Consider the following 20,675-nt stretch of genomic DNA (forward strand, 5'->3'; position numbering starts at 1 on the left):
ACACCCTACCGATGCGCTTGGGGTTGCTTTTGGGGAAGAAATAGGAACAGAAGTGCATTTTTTTTTCCTTGCCAATCCTTAGCAAAGGGAACAGAGCTGCCCTCCTTCTTTCTGCAGTCCCTCAGCTCATAATTTAATTTTTGCTCCAGAGTACTCCTTGCGAACACACAAACAGGTACAAATGCTCCCCAGCAGATGTAACACTGAAATAAATCCCACCTGCCCACAGGTTTAACGGCCACAAAATTCCTCAGACAGGTTCTTGCTGTTTGCTTGGAAGGTTTCACAGCCTCTCCTAACGCTAAGCCCACATGAACACTCACGTGCAGTATTTAGTACATCTGCTTTAGGCGTCAGAAAATGTTACTGTAGCACCGCAGAGGCAATTAAGGTAATTTCTAAAGTAATTAACGTAAGTGATAACGAGGAATTTGCGAGTGTCAATGTTGAACAAGCTGATCTTTAGCTTAATTGCTACATTGCTCTTACCAAGTGTGCATTTTGCGTGAGTTAAGTGTTTGGGTTTAGTATCTCGGAGCAATAGCAATAATTGTAGGGCAAGCGCTGCTAAAAAGGAGCCGCAGTCGCACCAGCGACCATAACACATCTGTGAGTCTGGGACCCCGGGTTGGGGCGTCTCAGAAAAGGACAACACGTTGTTTAAGTATTTTGGCAATTACCATTCAGACGACAGCAACTCAGAGCAGGTCCAGCAAATGGCTGAAGTAATTCCATTCAATTCAGCAGAGTGTGCGTTTTTATGCATTTTTATGCATTATCTTAAAATTAAATGTGTGCTGAAGTTCATTCTTGTTCACAAAGTGCTCTGTTGAATTCAAGTCTGGACTTGCATCCCTTGCAAAAGATAAAGCAGTGACTAAAGTCTAACAAAGAAGGGGGCTGTATTTCTTTGGGTGCTCTTCATATCTCAGGACTGCTGTGAATGTTTGCAGCCTTCTGTCTATGGGAAGGTTTTGGTCCTTTGAATTCTTAGAGATTTAATATTATCTGCCTTATATGCTGTTACTGCAGGGTTTACTATTACAAGTTAGATAGAGTTGACTTCAATTTGGTGTTATAGTGGTGTATGGAAAATCTTCCTGGGTCTCTCACAGCCGGTCCTGGAAGATGTCGTGATCGCAGGAGTCACTGCCAAGGCAGCGCCATTATTAGCACACCAGTTGTTTTCACCTCGCCAGCACAACTGGTGGTCATTTTGTACTGGGTTTAAAAACCCATTATTTGTTCTGTCCCTGTGACGAAGGGTCCCACTAACGTGTACGGACGGCGGAAAATTCAGCAAAACTCTGGCAGTGAAGCAGGAATGAGCAGGTGAGGGTAGGGAACTGGCAAACAGGTATATTTTAAAGCACTGATAAAGAGGTAAACCATTTATAGATAGTACAGGCAATAATGGAGAAGCCGGCTGGCGTTTAAAGGCCTTGGTTCCCAGTGACTACCATCCGTGTACGCTTTGGGTTGGTGTCTGCTGGAAAAGTGTGTTTCGTACCTTCCCCAGCCAGCAGGAGAGGACAGAGAAAGTATCGAGCGGTCTGGAAATGCAGGGTCAGGATCCACCGTGTGCTCTTCCCTCCGCAGGTGTCCGGCCCACAGACCAGCGTGCAAAGCCACGTGTTCACCGTCGCCGTCCTGCCCCAGCCCCCCCGAGCCCCTCGGCTGGCCCCCGGCTCCTCCTTGCACGTGGCCGTAAGTGTGGACCCGTTAGAAATGGTGAGAGTGAAAAACCGCGGGTTAGAGAGACTGTAGCGAATAGACCTTGCCGGTTTATTGGAACTGTGGCCCGCCTGCAGTACAAAGTTTTCATCCATCCTTCTGACTTCGGGGGCACAGATTATAATGTATTTGGAAACCTATAATGTATTTGGAAACCATTCCGACCAGGCCATGGAATCTGCATCCCTGGGACTAAATTACCTTTTCCTGCAGCATCCCAGGCCCTGGGAGTGGCCCTTCTGATCAGAGTGGTCTCTCCAATGCAGTTCTTTCCCCAGTTGCATTAATTTAAAAGATGACCTCGAAGTTTAAAGCTGTTTTTGTGAGGGAGAGCTGGGTGTGGAAACTGGAACGTAGCCCGCAGTCGTCTGCAGCGTTATTCATCCCTGCTGATTTGTGCAGAGCCAGTGAGGTGCCAGCAGCTCGCTCAGCGTTGTCAGACACAAAACCTGAGCCCCTGGGTGCTCCCGGACAGACAGAAGCACACGGAGGGGTCCGTGCAGTGTGGGAGAGCGGACGTGGGGACCTCCCTCTGCAGGACACCGTGGCCTTGTCCGGGTTTAAAACAGCGGCGACCTTTTGCAGGCAATAATAAAACGTGCTCAGGCTGCTGCCTGGAGCCATAGCCAGCCTTGGATCGTTCTGCTCCTGACTTTTTGTTGTTGTCACTATTGACAAAATTGATAGGCGAGGTGTCTGACTGAGCTGTGCGGTGCTGGATTTTATAGCTAATTACACAGCACAGAATCCAGTAGTGCCATAAAATACATTTTACCGAGGGGCACCTTGCAACCCACAGCTCCTTCCTCTGGGAGAGACAAATAGGCCCTGGGGGCAACTGTGAAGCCACCATGACCTTAAATCTTTTCATCATAAAAGTGCCCTTCCCCGCATGGGCGTGATCGAGGTCTGTTCATCCGCCTGCAAACTCCTGCGGGATCAGAGCGGCTTCTCAGCTGAAGGGCGAGCATTGTGGCCTTGTCTTTGAGTGTGCTGCTGAGAAAAGTCAGGGGAAGTTTGGCGATTCTGTGCTGGTTAAGCCTGACAAAACATCTATGCTGTTTTTCCTTTAATCAAGTGACCTGTTTCCCCCATAGCGATAGAAGGAGCTGCAGCTTCGCTTCAGCAAAATGCAACTGAGCTGGGGTTTGTGAAGGAGAGGGACAGTTTTGTAAGCACATGCAGAGGGGCTTCTCCCTTCCCTCCCAAAGCGGCCGTGTGAAAGGGAGAGCGCTGTTCATTCTAAGCCTGCCCTTTTTACACAGAGCCATATATTGCAATGCTGATATCAGAAATAAACTTTGTGGCTTTAGATTTGTGACAGGGTGGCCTTGCAGGCAGGTGAGTGTCAGGATTCCGTGGGCTGCACTGGCTGTGGCAGGTAGAAACCTGTAATTTGTTCCTGAACCTGATGGTTTCATGTTCCAAAGCAGATGAATTAATTGCTCATATCCTTAATTTAGCTTCTTCATACTTTGTCTGTGATTATGAAATGAGCTGGATGCTTTTCACACCCAGCTGAACTGTTTAATTCAGTGATGGAAGGATCAGGACATTTTTAGACAGATTTAAAGCAAAAAGCCAAAGCTTTGGTTCATCTGCATTCCAATGGAAATGGCACTGAATCATTTCCAGGATTTGTTTTTAAAAAGGAAATCAAGTCCGGCCACATCAGACAACACCAGAAAACAATGTAGACAATGAGTTATATCTTAATCCAGGGAGGTTTTGATCAAATTAGATTCTCCTTTATCTCTTCGTAGTTGCTGTAGGTCAAAGAAGAAATTCCTCCACCAATGTGTTGAGGTGTGTTTAAGTGCCCCATATGACTCCAGCAATTTTTTACTTGTTATGAAGCTTTACTGTCCCCTGTCATCTCACCCCAATTAGTCTCTGTTCTGTCCAAGTGTGAGAGACTTGGTAAAGGTGCATTCAGAATGTCTCTTCTATTTAACTGTAGCAAAGCAAATTCTCTTTGGATGCATTTCTGGGTGAATCTCCCCATGTCTCTGGCACTGATGCTCATGGTCTGATGTGTTTATTGAGGTGCTGGAGGACCGTGTGACAGTGATTGAGCCCCATCACCTCTCCTTTGTAGACCCGGAGGTTCCCAGCGAGAAAATCCTGTTCAACGTGACGGTCCCTCTGCTCCCCGGCCAAGGCAAGTGTCCTGTTCCCAGCGCACAGCTGCTGCTGGATTAGTCACCGGGCCTGCTGAGCACAGCTCATTTTGCCCTCCGAGTATCTGTTAATGTGACCAAGCTCCTTCATTAGCTTCCAGACACCTTGTTTCTTAACCCAATTTCTTTGGTTTAGGAGTAAACTGCAGAGCTCAGGCAGTTTTCTTAGTATTGTCTGGAATATATTGAATGTTGTGCCCTATGGCTTTCTGCTTTCCACCTCTCTAGCGAGGGGCATTTGAAGAAACAACTGAGGAATCTGTTTAATTTCTCGTGTCCCAAGAACCCATCCTCAATGCAGTCACAGCCATCTGACTCATCCAGCAGCCCCTGGAGATGTAAAAAGAAATACCTGGGGAGAGAAAAAGAAGCTGTGGCCTCGGGTGTCTTGTTTTAGAAATAAAATAGATTCCTCCCGTTAATCCTGAGCTCTCTGTCTCTGCAGGTATCGTGGAGCACAGAGACAGGCCTCTCTCCCCAGTCAGGTATTTCACCCAAGCAGATATAAACCACGGCAAGATCGCTTATCGCCCGCCGAGTGCAGCCCCGCACTTGAGAGAGATCACAGCCTTCTCGTTTGCAGGTGAGCAGCTGGACGGTCCTTGTGGTGCCGTGTCAGAGCGGTGGAGGTGGCCGCGCTGCTGGGGATCTGTGCTGCACGGGGGCTTAGTCCTTGAGACCGAGGCTAGAATTGACGAGCACGAACCGTATCCATTTAGCGAGGGTATTTATTAGAAGATTTCTACCCTTACAGAAGTAACAATCTGGAGCTGGAGGCAGAATGGTGAAAATAGGACACACTTCAAGCGTGTGTGACCAGTGGATGGGCAGGATTGTGTGATGAAGTGCCAGCCCGTGGTGGATGCAGTTCTGTGCATCCCCAGCCCTCCCCTGACATCAGGAGGGTTTCACGGTCAGAGGAGGGTGTAGCACGTTGTCTTGCTTTCCTGTCCTGACCACAGCTCTGTACTTGTGTTTGTCCCATCAGGTCTCCCGGAGTCCGTGACCTTCCGATTCACAGGTAGGTGAACCTTCTGCTCTTCCCTGGCCAGAGCAGCTTTCATCCTCATGCCCTGCACATTACCTGTTGCTCCTCGGCCTTTCCTCTGCAGCAGGCATGCCTGCAGGCGCTCGGTAGGGATTTCTGGACATGAACGTGCCTGGCGAATATTAATTGATCTGTATCTCAACAGTGTTTTGTAGAAGCTGCGCTGCAGCTCCAGAGAGATGTCTTTTTTCCTTAGCTGCTTGGAATCTGTCCTAAAAGCTTGATTCATTCCTGTTTTCCCCCCAGTGTGAACAAGAGTTTTCCTCTGCCTTTTTCTAAGTACAGCATGAAAACATTTCCACAGTTAAATGATTGCTGATAAGCTGCTTACTGGTATAATATAAAACCTGTTTCCCTTTCCCTGTGCTTTCTAGCACAGGTGTGCAAAGTGATCCCTTGGCCCAGAAAAGTCCATATTCTGACTTACGAGTGCACCTGGTAGAGATATGGGAGATATTGCTTACACGTGCACACACACAGACTTTTACAAGTGATGTTTGTCTTGCTAGGACTTGAGTTAGGAGCAAAGACAACTGTTTTTCGCAGGCATGCGTTGTGCGTGTGTGTCCACAGGGAGAGAGGTCGGTGGGGTGGGGTGGGGATTTGTCCAAAAAGCTGAACTTCCCAGGTGAGTCCCTGAAGCAAATCCCTTGTCTCAGGTGTGGTTTGTGTCTGTGTCTAGTGTCTGACGGAGAACACAGCACCCCGGAGATGCTGTTTGTCATTCACTTGCTCTCTGCGGAACAGCAGCCTCCACTCTTCCAGACGGCAGCTCCGCTCCTGGAGGTGACCCGGGGGGGCAGAGCCACCATCGGTGAGCAGGGGCAGGGACAGGTGGCAGCTCTCAGCCTGAGGGATGGTGTTTGTTGCCAGGAGGCCATGTGGGTGGAGCAGCTCCAGAATTATTTGACTTTTTAGGCATTGACTGAATTACAGGTTTTTTAGCTCCATTCACAAGGGTAGATCACCAAACCTGAGGGATACTCCCAGCGCAGCGTCCGAGGATGCTGAAGCCTGTCCTCCCTTTCGCCGGCACAGGGACCCAGCTGGCCGTAAGCGACACGGATACAGCTCCTGAGGGTCTGTTCTTTGAGCTGGTGAAACCTCCCCATCACGGCATGGTGCTCAAGTCCAGCGTGGACAGGCAGGAGCGCGTGAGAGCAGGTGAGCTGAGCAGAAGTGTTCTCGGGCAGGAGACGGGGTCAGCACCTGCCTGTCCACACAACCGCGTTAGTTGGCCAGGAGGAGACGGATTCCTCTGGCAGATCCGATCCAGCGGTCAAAAGCTCCTGTTGATGTTCGTGGCAGCGGTTCCCCATGTGTGATCAGATGAAAAAATATTATCTGTAGGAGAGCAGTGCAAGCAGGAGATGTGGAGAGGGAAGCCTTATCGAGCTGTGACAGGCATGAGCTTCCAAAGCAGCTGGGAAGAAAAAGAGGATCTGTGCACTCCCAGAGAACTGCAAAGATCCACTGGGGCTGTGAAGCTGTGAAGGTTACAGCCTTTCCTCTTCGTAACGTGAATGTCTTTATAACTCACAGCCATGTCAGGATGGTATTAAACGCCAGTTTAGTACGTGATTCAGCCTTTTGCTAAATTGGGCCCTTAGGTGGTTTGAACTGGATTGATGCTCTGAGCAGAGTCTTTCTGACCTGTGCGTTTTCTTCTTGGGAAGGCGACACCTTCACCTACGAGGACGTCACTCGCAACGCTCTGCAGTACGTGCACGACGGCTCCTCGGCAGCGGAGGACAGCATGGAAATCTCCGTCACTGACGGCGTCACCACTGTGAGCACGGTGCTGAGGGTGGCAGTGTCCCCCTGGGATAACAACACTCCACAGCTGGCCCCGGGCTGCTTGTTGGCCGTCACCGTGCCCAGTAAAAGCTCCGTGACTCTCTCGCGACTGCACCTCGCTTATACTGTAAGTTTTCATCTGTTTCTCTGCCCAGTGAATGCTGCCGGCCTCCCTAACCCCCTAGATGCTCTGCGGCATGCACCTCTCTGCCGTCAGTGTGGATTCTTGGCACAGAGCTCGAGTTTTCACTGTGTCCTGACTGCTGCTGCCAAAATGGGGAGAAGAGGCTCTTTAATGCCAGGGGGTTTTAGGGCTGTCTCCTTTTGACTGAGATAGAGGTGAGCTGCCATGCTGACACGAGAACGGAGTTAATCCCAGGTTTTTGTGTTAGGCAGGCTTGCTAATAACCCACATGGATTTGCTAAGTCATAATCCCTTGAAAACTTCAGCCCACTCACAGCCCTTCCAAAACTGCCTGGTTCTTCTGGACACGCCTGGGAGAGGAGGTTTGAGCGACCCCACGTGTTGGACTCCTTGGTACCTTGGGATTGGTCCCAGGGGCTGCGCGTTGTACAAGAGTTATCCTGCTGGTGGAATTCAGAAGAAAGGTGTTTTTTCCTCCTTGCAGATGGTTTAGCAGCAGAGGCACTGGCAGGGGGTTTCAGGCAGCAGATACACTCCCCTTAGAGAGCGGGCGGGAGAGATCGCGGTGTGGCTGTCAAAGACAGGATGAGGTGGGGTAAGAAGTCGAATGTTTTTTCCAAGGGATCAGTCTGGATACAAGTCTGGGGTCTGTCCTGTTCTCCTTTTAAGGAGGAAGGCAACAGGGGAGCAGTGCAGGTTTAATCTGAGCAAGGGCACAATTTGGGAAAACAAGATTTCATTCCTGAAACGTTTGCTGAGGACAGGATGATTTCTGGCTTGTGTCTTGTCTTTCAGGCAACTGATGAAAACTTTTAAAAGGCAGATGACACCTGTGTCGTGATATCATAGAGACAGTCTTATTAAATGTCATTTAAAAGAGCCAAAATCAGATTTTAGTTTAATGTGAATCTGGCTTTTGCAGCATTGCTCTGTGTTAACCTTTTTTTTTTTTGAGCTAAGAACTAAACTCAGCCCCGTGTCTGAAGCACTGGTGGGCAACAGTGACTCTCTGTGCCAGGTATCAGCTCAGTTTTGGCTCACTTTATCTGGAGTCAGGAAAATAATATTACCTAAGTGGTCCAGTCCACTAGGAGTGTACAGCAATTCAAAACCAAAAACATCAGGCCTATGTCTGGGAGATTCTGTTGATGTGGTACAGGGACACAAAGAAAACCTCTCTGAGCTGAGAGAAAATGAAAATGCCTTTTGTGGCAGATTCTGGGAATGTCAAACCAGTCGACTCTTCTCTCATTACCAGAGCATCACTTAATATTCAGCAGTGGGTCTGACCCAGCCAGCTTGGTGTATTTCCCTATAAATCAGTTTATTCCTCGTTCCATTTCTAGTGGAGGGAAACGTGCTAATCTTGTCTTGGTTTGGTTTGTTCCTTCCTGTTTAGGACGACAGCTCTCCTGACTCGGAGATAAGAATCCAGTTACTGTCTCTGCCTGCACATGGCAGCCTCCTACGGGCGTCTGGCTCTGGTGATGAAGAGCTTGCCAAGGTTTATAATTTCACCATGGAAGACATCAACAACCAGAGGATCAGGTATCAAAGAGCTGTTCCCCTTCAAGCCGTGCCAGTTAAAAGCTCACTGGGCTTTCTGCAGCAAACTGCTGTATTCTGTTAGTACAAAGGATCAAAGATTTCTTTTTCCCCTTTTTTGGCTCTTGTGTCCTTTGAGATGATAAACGAGAGCATTTTCCTGTGTGCGGAATTAGGTGTTTATGCTGTCTGAAATGCCAGTAGTCGGTGTGTCTTCAAATTGTGGGATTTTTTTTTCTGTGTCCACAATGTTGTGGCGATACTTCAGGTGGGCAGCAACTAAATCAGGGATTTAAAAGAACTGGGGGAACGAACGTAAAGGAGGGTTGGGACCTGAAACAGCCCCTCTCTCTCAAGCGGGTGCGTTCACCTGGAAATGCAGGGGTGAGCTGTTTCTGCTGGGCTGTCAACGAGAGCCCCTGACCCTGACTGCGTTGTGACTTTCACAGCTACTCCACCGTGTTGGATCCCGGCACGCAGCCGGTTACCGACACCTTCCACTTCGCCGTTTCTGACGCCGAGAACAACCGGCTAGACAGACAGGTGTTCACCATCACAATTGCGACTGCCCAGACAGTCCCGTCGCTCATCGCTTTTGCTGACCACATCACTGTAAGTGGCTGCCCAGGGTACCAGGGACAGTGACAAGAAAGTGCTAGGTGTGAGGAGTTGAACAAAATTCCTGGATTTACGGGAAATCACTGGAGAAACGTGGTTGTTGCACATGCGATCCTGTGATTGCAGAGGGTTAACAGATCAGTTGGAAGCCAGAGGAGGCTGACGGTCCTGCTGCATCCTGAACCTTATCTGCTTCCATCTGGTCTGGTCAGAGCTGAGCTCTCCACGGGGTGTCCTGTCAATATCGGTGGAACAAGTCTGACTTAGCCCTGTTTAATATTTCGTCCCTTATTTCAGCAGCTTATGTGTAAAAGATGAGCAGAAGACAAGTCTGAGAACATGTGATGCTTTGAACTAACACACAGCATTCCAGAGTCCTTATCAAAGCCTTCTGAAGTCACCTGCTCCTTTCCAGCTTTGCATTCCCCCTCCCTTGCCTTCCAAAGGTTCCCCTCGCCCCACACTGCAGGTCTGGCCTTCCCAGAGGTCAGCGTGACTCTGCCAGTTCTCGTCTCCCCTGATAAAGCCCTCACAGGCTCCTCTTGGGCACCCAGCAGGCTTTGTTCTTCCCGTCCCACCTCACCTCTCGGCTGATCTCACACCGAACACATCTGGGGAGGATGGGACAGGATTTCAGAGCAGTGAGAGCACCATGAGGACCAGGGAAGCCTCTTCCATCGAGGCAGCGGCGTTCAGTGCCAGCTTGCGTGCTGCAGGGTGTTGTGTGCATTACTTTTGTCATGTGCTTTTGCTCTCCAGGTGGATGAGGGGGGCAGGGTCCCACTGCTGGCTCGGCACCACTTGGCTGTGGATTATGATGCTGCTGCCAGGGAAGAGCTGAAGGTCGTGGTTCTTGCTCTACCCATGTATGGCTGCATTGAAAACACCAAGACAGGTAAACTGCTCGGCTCCCTCTTCTTCCTCCCACTGGGGAAAGGGAATGTAGGGATGGACATGAGGAAGAAATTGTTGGCCCTGAGAGTGGTGAGAGCCTGGCCCAGGTACCCAGAGAGGTGGTGGCTGAACCATCCCTGGAGACATCCCAGGCCAGGCTGGACGGGGCTCTGAGCGACCTGAGCTGGTGCAGATGGCCCTGCTCGTGGCAGGGGGGCACTGAGGGGGCTGGGAAGGGCCCTGCAGCCCAAACTGTTCTGTGATTCTGGGACTCTGTGATTGCCGTGCTAGAGCACATTCTGATCTGTCTCATTGTAGTTCCTCTGTGCAGTGCTGGTTGGCATCAGTTGATTGTAAAGAATTCATAAGTTCAGCTTTACAAGATAAACTGTCTCTGGGGAGCATTTCCTCCTAAGTCTCATTTGTTGGAGGCTGCTCCGTGTTGTGAGGTTGGGACATTAAGAGCCTTTTCAAGCCCACATGTTGTATTTTCATCATACTTTATTTCGGCTGTCCTTGTTACACAGAACTAACTTTGCTGAATTCCTCTAAATGTCCCAGTGAGCTTTAAGGCTGCAAGAGCTGTGGCAGAGCATGGCTGGGAATGTCCTCTTATTGTATTATCCAAAAAAAGTAGGATTTATACCATATTATACAAAGATGTTCATCCTGGAGACTTGTCTCCTTAATCCTGCCTAACAGGAGTGGCGTGTATCATTTTACTTAAATCGTATTTGTAAAATATGTGCCATTTTGGTTACCTTGAGCCTCTCTCCTCGAACAGGCCACAGCTGGGTGACTTTCGTGGGTGCGAGTCTTAGTTTTGCAAGGCGAAGCTCAATACAGAGGTTGTGTTGAGGCCAGACGGCACATTAGCCGTTGTCTTATCTCTGAAGAAAGCCAAAGCGATGCTGGGACGTGGGATTGCTCGTACCGCACGTGAAACTGCAGCTTGCCTAACGCCTGTTCTAATGCAGCACGTGTTGCTCTCTGCAAAGGTCATGAGACGTGTGAAAACCACGTTAGAGGAATGGACGTCCCTCTGCACCATTCAGTGTGCTGTTCTTCCCCTAACCCTGCTGCTTTTATTTTCAGTTTCTCAGTGAATTGCACATCCTTTCACTGGTGGTGTTCTGCTTTGCAGGTGAGAGTTTTGGCCCGCAGAGCGCTGTGACCACAGAGGTGTCCTTCTCCGTTCAAGATGTTCTGGACAACAGCATTTACTACTTCCAGAGCGTCCACAAAAGCATCGAGCCAACAAGCGATGTTTTCAGCTTCTACGTGAGCGACGGCTTCAGCCGATCTGAGGTGCAGAGCGTTAACATCACCGTTCAGGTACCGCCCGCACTTCTCCGGCTTCTCTCCTTTCACACAGACACATGGCAAATCCTCCATGTGTCCCATGTATTTAGGCTGTTCTGGGAAGATGTTTTAACATACAATGTACATACATAAATGATCCGAGGCTGGAACAGCTCTGCTGGGAGGACAGGCTGAGAGAGTTGGGCTGTTCAGCTGGAGAAGAGAAGCTCTGGGAACACCGTAGTGCGGCCTTTCTGGACTTAAAAGAGGGCAATAAGAAAGATGGGGACAGACTTTTGAGCAGGGCCTGTTGTGACAGGACAAGGGGTGATGGTTTTAAACTAAAGGAGGGAGATTCAGGCTGGACATGAGGAAGGAATTGCTGCCCCTGAGGGCGGTGAGAGCCCGGCCCAGGTTCCCAGAGAGGTGGTGGCTGAACTATCCCTGGAGACATCCCAGGCCAGGCTGGACGGGGCTCTGAGCGACCTGAGCTGGTGCAGATGTCCCTGCTCATGGCAGGGGGGGCACTGGGGGGGCTGGGAAGGGCCCTCCAACCCAAATCACTCTGTGATTCTATGATTCTATGACTTGTAAAAGTGCAAGCTTCTAATTTCTTTGTCAAACATGAGAAGGGGATTAAAGAGAGTGCCCTTCCTGCTCTCTGTTTTCTTCCCCTGACACAGACACATAATTCCCCTGTGACTGAGAGGACAGTTGTGTAGCGCAGCGTCTTCCCCAGGGCTTATATCTCAAGCGTCTCCTCCCTCTTAGAAGCAGCTGTGATGCTGGATAGATTTGGAGAGACTGGCGCAGCCCACCCGTGGATATCAGCACCAATACCATCATTTTGGAGCTTGTATTTTGTTCAGGTGGCCATTCCGCTTTACTGACTGTGCCTTTGGGACCTGTGCAGTGGCAGAATGACGAGCCCCCAAAGATGATGCTGGAACCCACCAGAGTGCGCGAGGGCTCAGCTGTGGTCGTTACCAACACCTCCCTCAACCTGCAGGACCTGGACACCCGCAACAGCGAGCTTGTCATCCTGGTCACCAAAAGTCCCGACCACGGTAAGTCCTGACGAGCTGGGGAGCGTGTCCTCGTGTGTCTGTGTGCGTAATAGCCCCTGATGTGAGAGGGAATCCTGGCATGTACATGTAAAGCACATGCAGCCAAATTCTTACCAGTTTTGGCAATAAGCAGAAAACTTCCTTTGGTTTTCCAGTGAGGTTATGTCTGCCTCTGTGGCTCCCACTGGGAGCTGGTACGCAAAGAGTTCCCAGCACATCATTTCATCTGCACCTCAAATCCTGGGGTCAGTTCTGGGCCCCTCACACCAAGAAAGCCCTTGAGGTGCTGGAGCGAGTTGAGAGAAGGGAACGGAGCTGGTGAGGGGCTGGAGCACAAGTGTGATGGGAGCGGCTGAGGGAGCTGGGGGTTCAGCTGGAGAACAGGAGCTGAGGGGAGACCTGATCAGCTCAAGTTGCGCCAGGGGAGGTTGAGGTTGGATCTGGGGAACAATTTCTTCCCCAAAGGGCTGTCGGGCATTGGAACAGCTGCCCAGGGCAGTGCTGGAGTCACCATCCCTGGAGGGGCTGGACAGACGGAGATGAGGTTCTCAGGGACATGGGGCAGTGCCGGGGCTGGGGGAACAGATGGACTCGATGATCCTGAGGGTCTCTTCCTACCAAAATGATTCCAAAATGATTCTGTGATCTTTTCCCCATAACTCTCCCGTATCTGTCACTCACCAGGTCACCTCCGCCGCAGGCAGACTGCTGCGGAGCCCCCGGAGCGTGGACACGTGCTGGCCCCGGGCTCGACCTTCACCTACCAGGACATTTTGGACGAGCTGATTGTTTATACCCAGAGCGGCACAGCAGCACAAACAGACGAGTTTGGCTTCTCCATCACGGATGGTCTCTACACGCAGACGGGGACGCTGGAGTTCTCCGTGGAGCACCCCAAAAAGCAACTGCCCTCATTATCTGTCAACAGAGGCCTGCAGCTGCCCGCTGGTACGGGGAGAGGGGGAAATGGGATTGTTTGGCATTGCTGTGTGCTCCAGTCTAAACCAGTCACTGAGCTGGGCGGACTGGAGCTGTTTGTGGACTTTCTCCCTGGCCCAGGCTCTGTCGCACACCTCACAGAGCAGCACTTGGAAGCAGCAGCTGTTGATTCCGATGACACGAGGATCAGATTTGTCATGAAGAGGGATCCCAGCGTGGGCCAGCTGCAGTTGGCCCAAACTGATAATCCGGTCCAGATCTCTGTCGAAGGACCTGTCAAAAGTTTCACCCAGGCTGACGTAAATAAAGGTGAGAGTGCTCAATTTTAGGTAACCACAGCAAGTAATAATGTGGCCTCATCTTCATGGGAGAATGACTTGAAGCAGGGAAGGGAGAGGGAAAGAAGTAAGATAAGGTTGTTATCTTAGAGGAGAACCCCACATAGTTAAGCAAGTGTTAAAAAGTCTCTCTCAGCAGAGGAAAAAGAAGAAAAAGAAATGAAATCCTCATCCAGGAGCTCTGTTAAGCCCCAAGTGCCCCGGCTTGTGGTGCAGCCTGTAATAAACTGGCTCATTTCTCCTGTCCCTCTCTGCAGGGCAAGTGCTGTACAGTCACAAGACAGGGGATCCTGGCGGAAATTTCACCTTCCTCTTCGACGTGATCGATGCGGACGGCGACAAATTGATGGACCAGGTTTTTTATATTAGTGTTCTAGGTAAAATATAGCGCGAAAGTTACGTTTTCTTTGGGGCAAACCTCAGGCCTTCATAAATTACCACCCTATATGCACAGCAAGTTACGACGTAATTCTTGAGATGCAGTTTTCATTCACTCTTTTTATCTGCTTTATTCCTTTGAAGTCTGGGGCACGGAGAGAGTTGGCGGGTGTGAGGATTAGTTCTTTGGCTTCTGACAAATTCACTGAAGAAGGCAGAAAAATTCCCCTTAATGTCTTCATACTGTCTAGATTGTCTCTAAGACATTATAATGTTATCACCCCCTCAGTTAATGCCGAGGCCTAGAGTAGCTGTTTCGGAATTACCAGTCTGGGAGGTGGTTTATGTGTATTTTGTCTTTTACTTGCCCAAGTACCTGATTTGTATAAGCCCAAGGACAGGAGGGTGACAGTCTCCTAACTCAGCTTTGTCTTTAACCCTTCCAGAGGACAGGTTTCCCCCCTCCATCGTTGCTAACGAAGGGCTGGTCTTGGATGAAAACTCGGCCAAGACGCTCACAACCCTGCAGCTCCGCGCCACGGACCGGGACAGTGAGCCCAGCCGGCTCCGGTACCAGCTCACCCGGCAGCCACAGCTGGGGCAGCTCGAGCATTTGGCCTCCCCAGGTTCGCAGTGAGAGTTAAAGACTCGAGTGCTTTTTAAAATGTTTGCCGAGTACCTTTCTGTGTCTGTGTCACACCTAACGACTTCTCAAGATACCACTGTAAGTCAGTGTTGAAAACGGGGCTCAGCCCGTTCTAAATACGGAGTACAAGGAGGGAAAGGGGGAGCAGAGACCCTGAAGGGATTTTTGAAAAAGGCCTGTACTCGGTGCTGCCTGGGTTGTATCAGTCCTGCAGGGCAGTGGAATCCAAATGGTCCATTTTTCCTTTTTCTCACATCTCCTCTCTCACACTCTGCCCCGAGAGGCTCGTCCCCAACAGGGTGTCCTGGCAGCCTGAGGTGCCATCCTCTCATTTGAAGCCTGGGAACAAGTCTGTACTTCTTTGTGCAGAAAGGCTGCAGCTACATTAATGTACAAGTTGTTGAGCGGAGTTTTTTGGAGGCTGTGCCAGGTAAATCCCTGGCTCGGCTGAGGTTCGTGGTGCAGCCTGAACTGGAGCAGAACAGGCCAAGACTGAGTGCCTATGGCTAGATACGACCAGCTCCCTGTATTTCTCCCGGCCTCGCTCTTTCTGTTGCATTTACCCCCTTTTTTCTTCTTTTTCTAGGAAGGAGAATTACTTCTTTCAGCCAGGCAGACTTGGACTCTCGCAGCATCCGCTATGTCCACACCAGTGACGCTGAGAAGCACACGGATGCGTTCACCTTTTCTGTGTCTGATGGAACGAACGAGGTGGGTCCCAACATGTTCTATCACCTCGGTTTATTCTGTAGTATGTGATGGGGTTGGTTTTCCTCTAGTGTGCTCACAAGAGGCAGTTAGACGGAGCAAAGGAAAGGAAAAAAGCCATGCAAGGGCTTGTCATTTGGCAGCAGTGGGTACTCTTACATCCCCTGCCCTGAGAGATCAGATATATTGTGCCGCAGGGAAGGGAATGAGCCCCATGTGGGGAAGGGGAAACCACCGGAGATGTTTCCTCGTGAGGCTGATGTACCAAGATTTCAGTGTCTGATTGTCATCTGCTCACCCTTTGCTCCTGGAGCTCAGCTGGAGCGCAGGGCACTGACGACGTGCCCAGAAGCACAGTTCGACCCTTGAGAAACATCTCCTTCCTGCTGTCTGAAAGGGAGAAATTCTGGCTGCAAATAGAGGGAGAGGGACAACGTGGAGGGAGGGAGGGAGGGAGGGAGGGAGGAAAAAGTGGATGTCTGTAAATGTCACAGAAAGAAGGGTAAATTAGTGGGGAGGGGCAGAAGAGGTTGCATTCACATGGTGTGAGCTTAGAAGCTCTTGTTTACTTACGGAATAAGGCCAAGATGAAGTGACCCAAACTCAGCAGATCCCTGTGGTCCCCTTAAAGCATGAACTGTGTCCCTGGAGTTGCACTCTTGGCAGACTGAGTTCACCAGCAGTGGCTTTTCCTCCTGCTCCAGGTGAGCCAGACGTTTGACATCACCATAAATCCTGTGGATGACTCCTTGCCCATAGTGCAAAGCCTTGGGATGACTGTTCAGGAGGGGCTGAGGAAAACCATCACCGAGTTTGAGCTGAAAGCAAGAGATGATGACACAGAGGTAATTAGGCAGGACTCCCCCGAGCCTCCTTCCCCCTCCCCTGTTCTGCTGCCTGTCTGGGCTCTCAGAAAAACAGGCTTATGTTCCAAGAGAGAGACTGCAGTGAGTGTCATCCCTCCCTGTGCTCGTACCCTGTCTGTCACCACGTCAAACAAACAGCTTGTAGGAGGCCCGGTTTGTGTAGAAACAGAGGAATGAGTGTTTGAGCCAAGCAAAGTGCTGGCTTGAGAAATGACTTCACGTTGGATGTCTCAGAGACCCATAAACACGAGCCCTGAGTGACAAACACAAAGGTTGTCACTGCTCTACTCCGACAGAAGTGACAAGGGGCACGTGTGGCCTGGAACGGCTGCAGAACGGGGTCTGCTCTTGGGTTTGAGGGGCTGGCACGAGGGTGGGAGCCATCTCAGGGCAGCCGAACCAGGAGTTTGGTGGGATGTGTCCGGCCTAGTGCTCCCTGGTTGGGGTGGTTTTGCAGCCAGTCACCCTGGCAGAGGGATGGAGACAGGACAGGGCTCAGGGAACCCAGTTCAGCGTGTGGTGCTGTGTTTCAGTTCTGGCTGGAAACGCTGTGCTGGGAAAGCTGTCAGGGTGTAGAGCCTCTCTGCGGCATCTCGAGCTGGGAGGACCTGCCCGTCCTCGGTCCTGGGCTCACCTCATCGGTTTTCCAACTCCGTCTCCTTGGTGCAGGCTGAGTCAATCACATTCACGGTCGTGCAGCCCCCCCGGCACGGCCTGATCGAACGCACCAGTTCCGGGCAGCGTTACCGCCGAGCTGCCACCTTCACGATGGACGACATCTACCAGAACCGCATCAGCTACAGTCACGACGGCAGCAACTCGCTGCAGGATCGCTTCACGTTCACCGTGAGCGATGGGACAAACCCCTTCTTCATCATGGAGGATGGGGGGAAGGAGGTAAGGGGAGCAGAAGGGATGCGAGGGAGACCTTCTGTGGCTAGTACGGGGCTGCCAAACTCATTTCCACTGAGGCCACATCAGCCTCGTGGTTGCTTTCAAAGGGCCGAATGGAATTTTAGGACTGTATAAATGTAAGTACTCGTACCTATGAGGTTCTTAGGGACACAGATTAGTGCCAGGGTTGGGTTAACGGTTAAACTCGGTGAACTTTAGTGTCTCTTCCAACCAAAATGATTCTCTAATGCCACATTCACTGGTGCAACCGCCTCTGTGTGTGCAAACTCGCCCCAGGACCTCAATCCAAACAGAGCCAAAGGAGCCAAGCTGGAGATATGGCGGCCCAGACTCTGCCCCCCAAAGTAACAGCTGTCTCTCTGAACTTCTGTCAGGTTGTGACAGCAGCACCGCAGCCCTTCAAGGTGGACGTTCTCCCTGTGGATGATGGGACACCCCGGGTCGTCACCAACCTGGGTTTGCAGTGGCTGGAGTACATTGACGGCAAGGTAACTGCGGGCCTGGGCTCAGCTTAGATTGTTTCTTGGGCCGGTCCAGGAGAAGGGGCTGCACAGGAGAACATCCCGATCCGTCAGCATTTGTATTTTTGTGGTAGAGAACAGGTGTCCCCCTGCGCCCGTGCAGTGTCTTGGCAAAGGCAGAGCTGTGCAGGCCTGCCTGCTTGGCAGCTTCATGAGCCAAACCAGGCAACCTGGCTACTGAATTGCTTCCTGGGCCATCTCTTTTCCTGCCGTTGGCAGAACCACCAGGCTTGGCTCTTTTGGCTCTTGCGTGAGCTGTCCCGTGCAAGGCAGCTCTTGTCCCCCTCCCCAGGGTGGGACGTTTTCAGTTTTCCTGGTGATGGAAAAGTCTTCATGATGTGCCACAGCAGCCATGGTAGAGGTATTATATATGGCTTTCAGAGCAATGTGGCGTAGGGATTTCTTGCTGTGCCATGCCTTTGTTTTGCTCAAGTCCAAATCAAACCCAGGAAACTCTCTTGTGCTCGGACGTTCCCTGGGTTTTACCTCGCAGCGTGGTGTTTGACGGAGGGATGGTTGGGCTTTTGGGATGAATCAGACTCACGCTGCTGGATCTCCAGAGTGTTTGACTCCCTTGCTTTGGCTTTAATCCAGGCAACCAATGTAATCACTAAGAAGGAATTGCTGGTGACAGATCCTGACACAGATGACAAGCAGCTGATCTACGAGATCACAACTGCTGCTAGAAATGGTTATGTGGAGAACAAGCTGAAGCCAGGGACGGCTGTGACCACCTTTACACAAGGTATGGAAGTTGGGCTCTGTATTTTCACTCCTTTCCTTCAGCTGCTTCAGTTTGCCAAATAGCTTGTGTGTGCTGAGAACAAAAAAGAAGGTGGGAGGGGAAAAGACAAAGGGTCAAATCTCACAGGTGTGTGCAAAAATAAGGTATGAACTTCGCTCCAAATTGCAAGAATCCTCTGATTTCTGAGAGATGCCAGCCTGTGTCCTGTAGCATGCCTGGGTTCTCCAGACTTACTATAGCTGGAGATTTGACTTGCGACAGTGTAGAGCAGTGATTTTAGGGCTGGAGCTCAGGAAACATCTATTTGAGTGCAGAAGGCCATAGGGCCTCAACCTGTCGGCAGTGAGAAGGAGCCCCGTGAGGACACTCTAGCTTATAGAACAGCGCTGAAACATACACTGCCCAGGCAAACCCACGGCCTTTGTGTTTGGTCCAAGCTACGTTACATTTGCTTTGTTTTCAAGCGTGAGCTGTTGTGGATAGAGCCCAGGCCAGGGAATGACTGTGGCAGCTGGTGGGCTTCTGCCGCAGGCGGGACCAGGGGAGGTAGAAAAGCTGCTGCAGCACTGAGGGCGTGTGGAGAACCCGATCCCCGCGGCTGTGCAGATCACAGGATCACAGAGTGGTCAGGGTTGGAAGGGACCTCTGAGAGCATCTAGTCCAACCCAGATGTGTCTCCATGCTGCTCGTCGGTAAAATTGCTGCAGAATTTCTGGGTCGGCTCACTGGGTGTCTCCTCCCGGCAGAGGATGTGAACCAGGGCCTCATTCAGTACGTGGTGGACGAGGAGAAGGTTCAGGAGACCGTGGACAGCTTTCAGTTCCTGGTGAGGGACAGCAAACCCAACGTGGTCAGCGGCAACATCTTCCATGTGCAGTGGTCTCTCCTCAGCTTTACCCACACCAGGTAAATGGCACCCTTTTTTGGTCAGTGAGAAGCGCCTGCTGGGTTAAACCACGCAGCAGGGCTGCGGAATGGCTGATGTCTTGGATTTTCCGTGGAGGCAACAGTCTGCGGTGCTCGTTATCAGCACAAACACATCAGGTTCACTCCCCAGCCCGTTTATTGTCTCTGCTTGATGCGTTTCCAGCTACAGTGTCCGAGAGAGCGCCGGCTCCGTGAGCATCCCGGTGAGGCGAGTGGGAAACCTCAACCAGTACGCGATCGTCCTGTGCCGCACGGAGCAGGGAACGGCCACCTCCAGCTCCGCTTGGCCGCCGGGACAGCAGGACTACGTGGAGCACGCGGGGCAGGTGGGCTGGGGACACCGGGAGAGGAGAGGTCACCGACCTGGGGTGGCAGTGACGGCAGGAGGGCAGTTTCCCACTGAGAAGCTGGCGGAAAGCCGTGGCGTGCTTGTAGTTATCATGGCTACGCTTGGAAACTGGGTTATATTTTCAGTGGCTTCCCAGCCCGGAGTGCCTGGGAGCTGCTGGGCTGGGTTGTAACTCAGTGACATCCAAACTACATCTTCCAGAAAAACATCTGAAATGGGGATTTTAAGTCCCCCAGAGGAAGAGCGCTTCTCTGGTGAGGTTGTTGCTACAGTTAGACATGCCGACTGTTACAAAGTCTTTAGTTTTGGTGGCATTTGGTGGACACGAGCTTCCTTGTCCGCGATCCTTGTCCTTCGTGTTCCTCCAGACCCAAGTGTTCTGCGGGGCTGTGTGTTTTCTGCTCAGGCAGTAACTCACTCTCTCTACGTGTTTAGGAGCTGAAGCTCCTGAAAACTTTCACTACAAAGTAATTGCACGGATAGTTGGTAGGACTTGTCTCTGTCCCCAGCCGTTTCTTCCTTCAGAGACCTCATACCAGACACTGTCTCCCCAGTGCTGTGTATGGGACCTCCAGCCCATCAGCTTTTGTCTCCTTGTCTGTGCACCTCAGGATTGTCTTGATCACCCTCAACACAGCCGCTGGGATTTCTTACTTTTTCTCCAGTGGCTCTTTTGGCACGTTTTCAGAAAGCCCACTTTTCCTTTCTGCCTCATCCTGTACTGTCTAGAGCCCTGGATTTTGTGGCTATTGCTGATTTAGTAGAAGCATTATATCATCATGATTTAGAAGGTATTTCAGTAGCTTCTTCTTTCAATTTAAGCAGGTTTTGCGATCCTGTGGCCGTGAGCAAAGTCCCCAAAGTGCTCACGCGTGAGAGCTGGCAGTACTCTGTCTCTCAGCAAAGCTGATGGTGCATGTTGTGTTAACGAGTTGCTTTCAGAAGAGGGTCTCTTCTTTTTTTCCCCTTTTTTTGCTGGCGGCAGAGAGGCTTTGCAGCAGCGTTCTGACAGA

At 51.0% G+C, this 20,675-nt stretch overlaps 1 protein-coding gene across 1 annotated transcript in view; it reads left to right on the top strand.

Annotated features, from left to right (window-relative positions):
* Positions 1 to 20,675, top strand: part of FRAS1 (Fraser extracellular matrix complex subunit 1) — a 128,457-nt gene that overhangs the window by 96,124 nt on the left and 11,658 nt on the right. The window contains exons 31-53 of the mRNA XM_065634852.1: positions 1,600 to 1,707; positions 3,781 to 3,895; positions 4,360 to 4,497; positions 4,903 to 4,935; positions 5,645 to 5,776; positions 6,001 to 6,126; positions 6,639 to 6,886; positions 8,304 to 8,452; positions 8,899 to 9,061; positions 9,827 to 9,962; positions 11,106 to 11,296; positions 12,177 to 12,330; positions 13,015 to 13,278; positions 13,390 to 13,578; positions 13,865 to 13,984; positions 14,432 to 14,611; positions 15,218 to 15,342; positions 16,044 to 16,184; positions 16,875 to 17,102; positions 17,495 to 17,608; positions 18,236 to 18,386; positions 19,133 to 19,292; positions 19,477 to 19,639. Of these exons, the coding sequence (XP_065490924.1) occupies positions 1,600 to 1,707; positions 3,781 to 3,895; positions 4,360 to 4,497; positions 4,903 to 4,935; positions 5,645 to 5,776; positions 6,001 to 6,126; positions 6,639 to 6,886; positions 8,304 to 8,452; positions 8,899 to 9,061; positions 9,827 to 9,962; positions 11,106 to 11,296; positions 12,177 to 12,330; positions 13,015 to 13,278; positions 13,390 to 13,578; positions 13,865 to 13,984; positions 14,432 to 14,611; positions 15,218 to 15,342; positions 16,044 to 16,184; positions 16,875 to 17,102; positions 17,495 to 17,608; positions 18,236 to 18,386; positions 19,133 to 19,292; positions 19,477 to 19,639 (3,528 nt within the window). The remainder of the gene's footprint in view (positions 1 to 1,599; positions 1,708 to 3,780; positions 3,896 to 4,359; positions 4,498 to 4,902; positions 4,936 to 5,644; positions 5,777 to 6,000; positions 6,127 to 6,638; positions 6,887 to 8,303; positions 8,453 to 8,898; positions 9,062 to 9,826; positions 9,963 to 11,105; positions 11,297 to 12,176; positions 12,331 to 13,014; positions 13,279 to 13,389; positions 13,579 to 13,864; positions 13,985 to 14,431; positions 14,612 to 15,217; positions 15,343 to 16,043; positions 16,185 to 16,874; positions 17,103 to 17,494; positions 17,609 to 18,235; positions 18,387 to 19,132; positions 19,293 to 19,476; positions 19,640 to 20,675) is intronic.

Source organism: Caloenas nicobarica, chromosome 4 (genome assembly GCF_036013445.1).
Source record: "Caloenas nicobarica isolate bCalNic1 chromosome 4, bCalNic1.hap1, whole genome shotgun sequence".
Taxonomy (NCBI): Eukaryota; Metazoa; Chordata; class Aves; order Columbiformes; family Columbidae; genus Caloenas; species Caloenas nicobarica.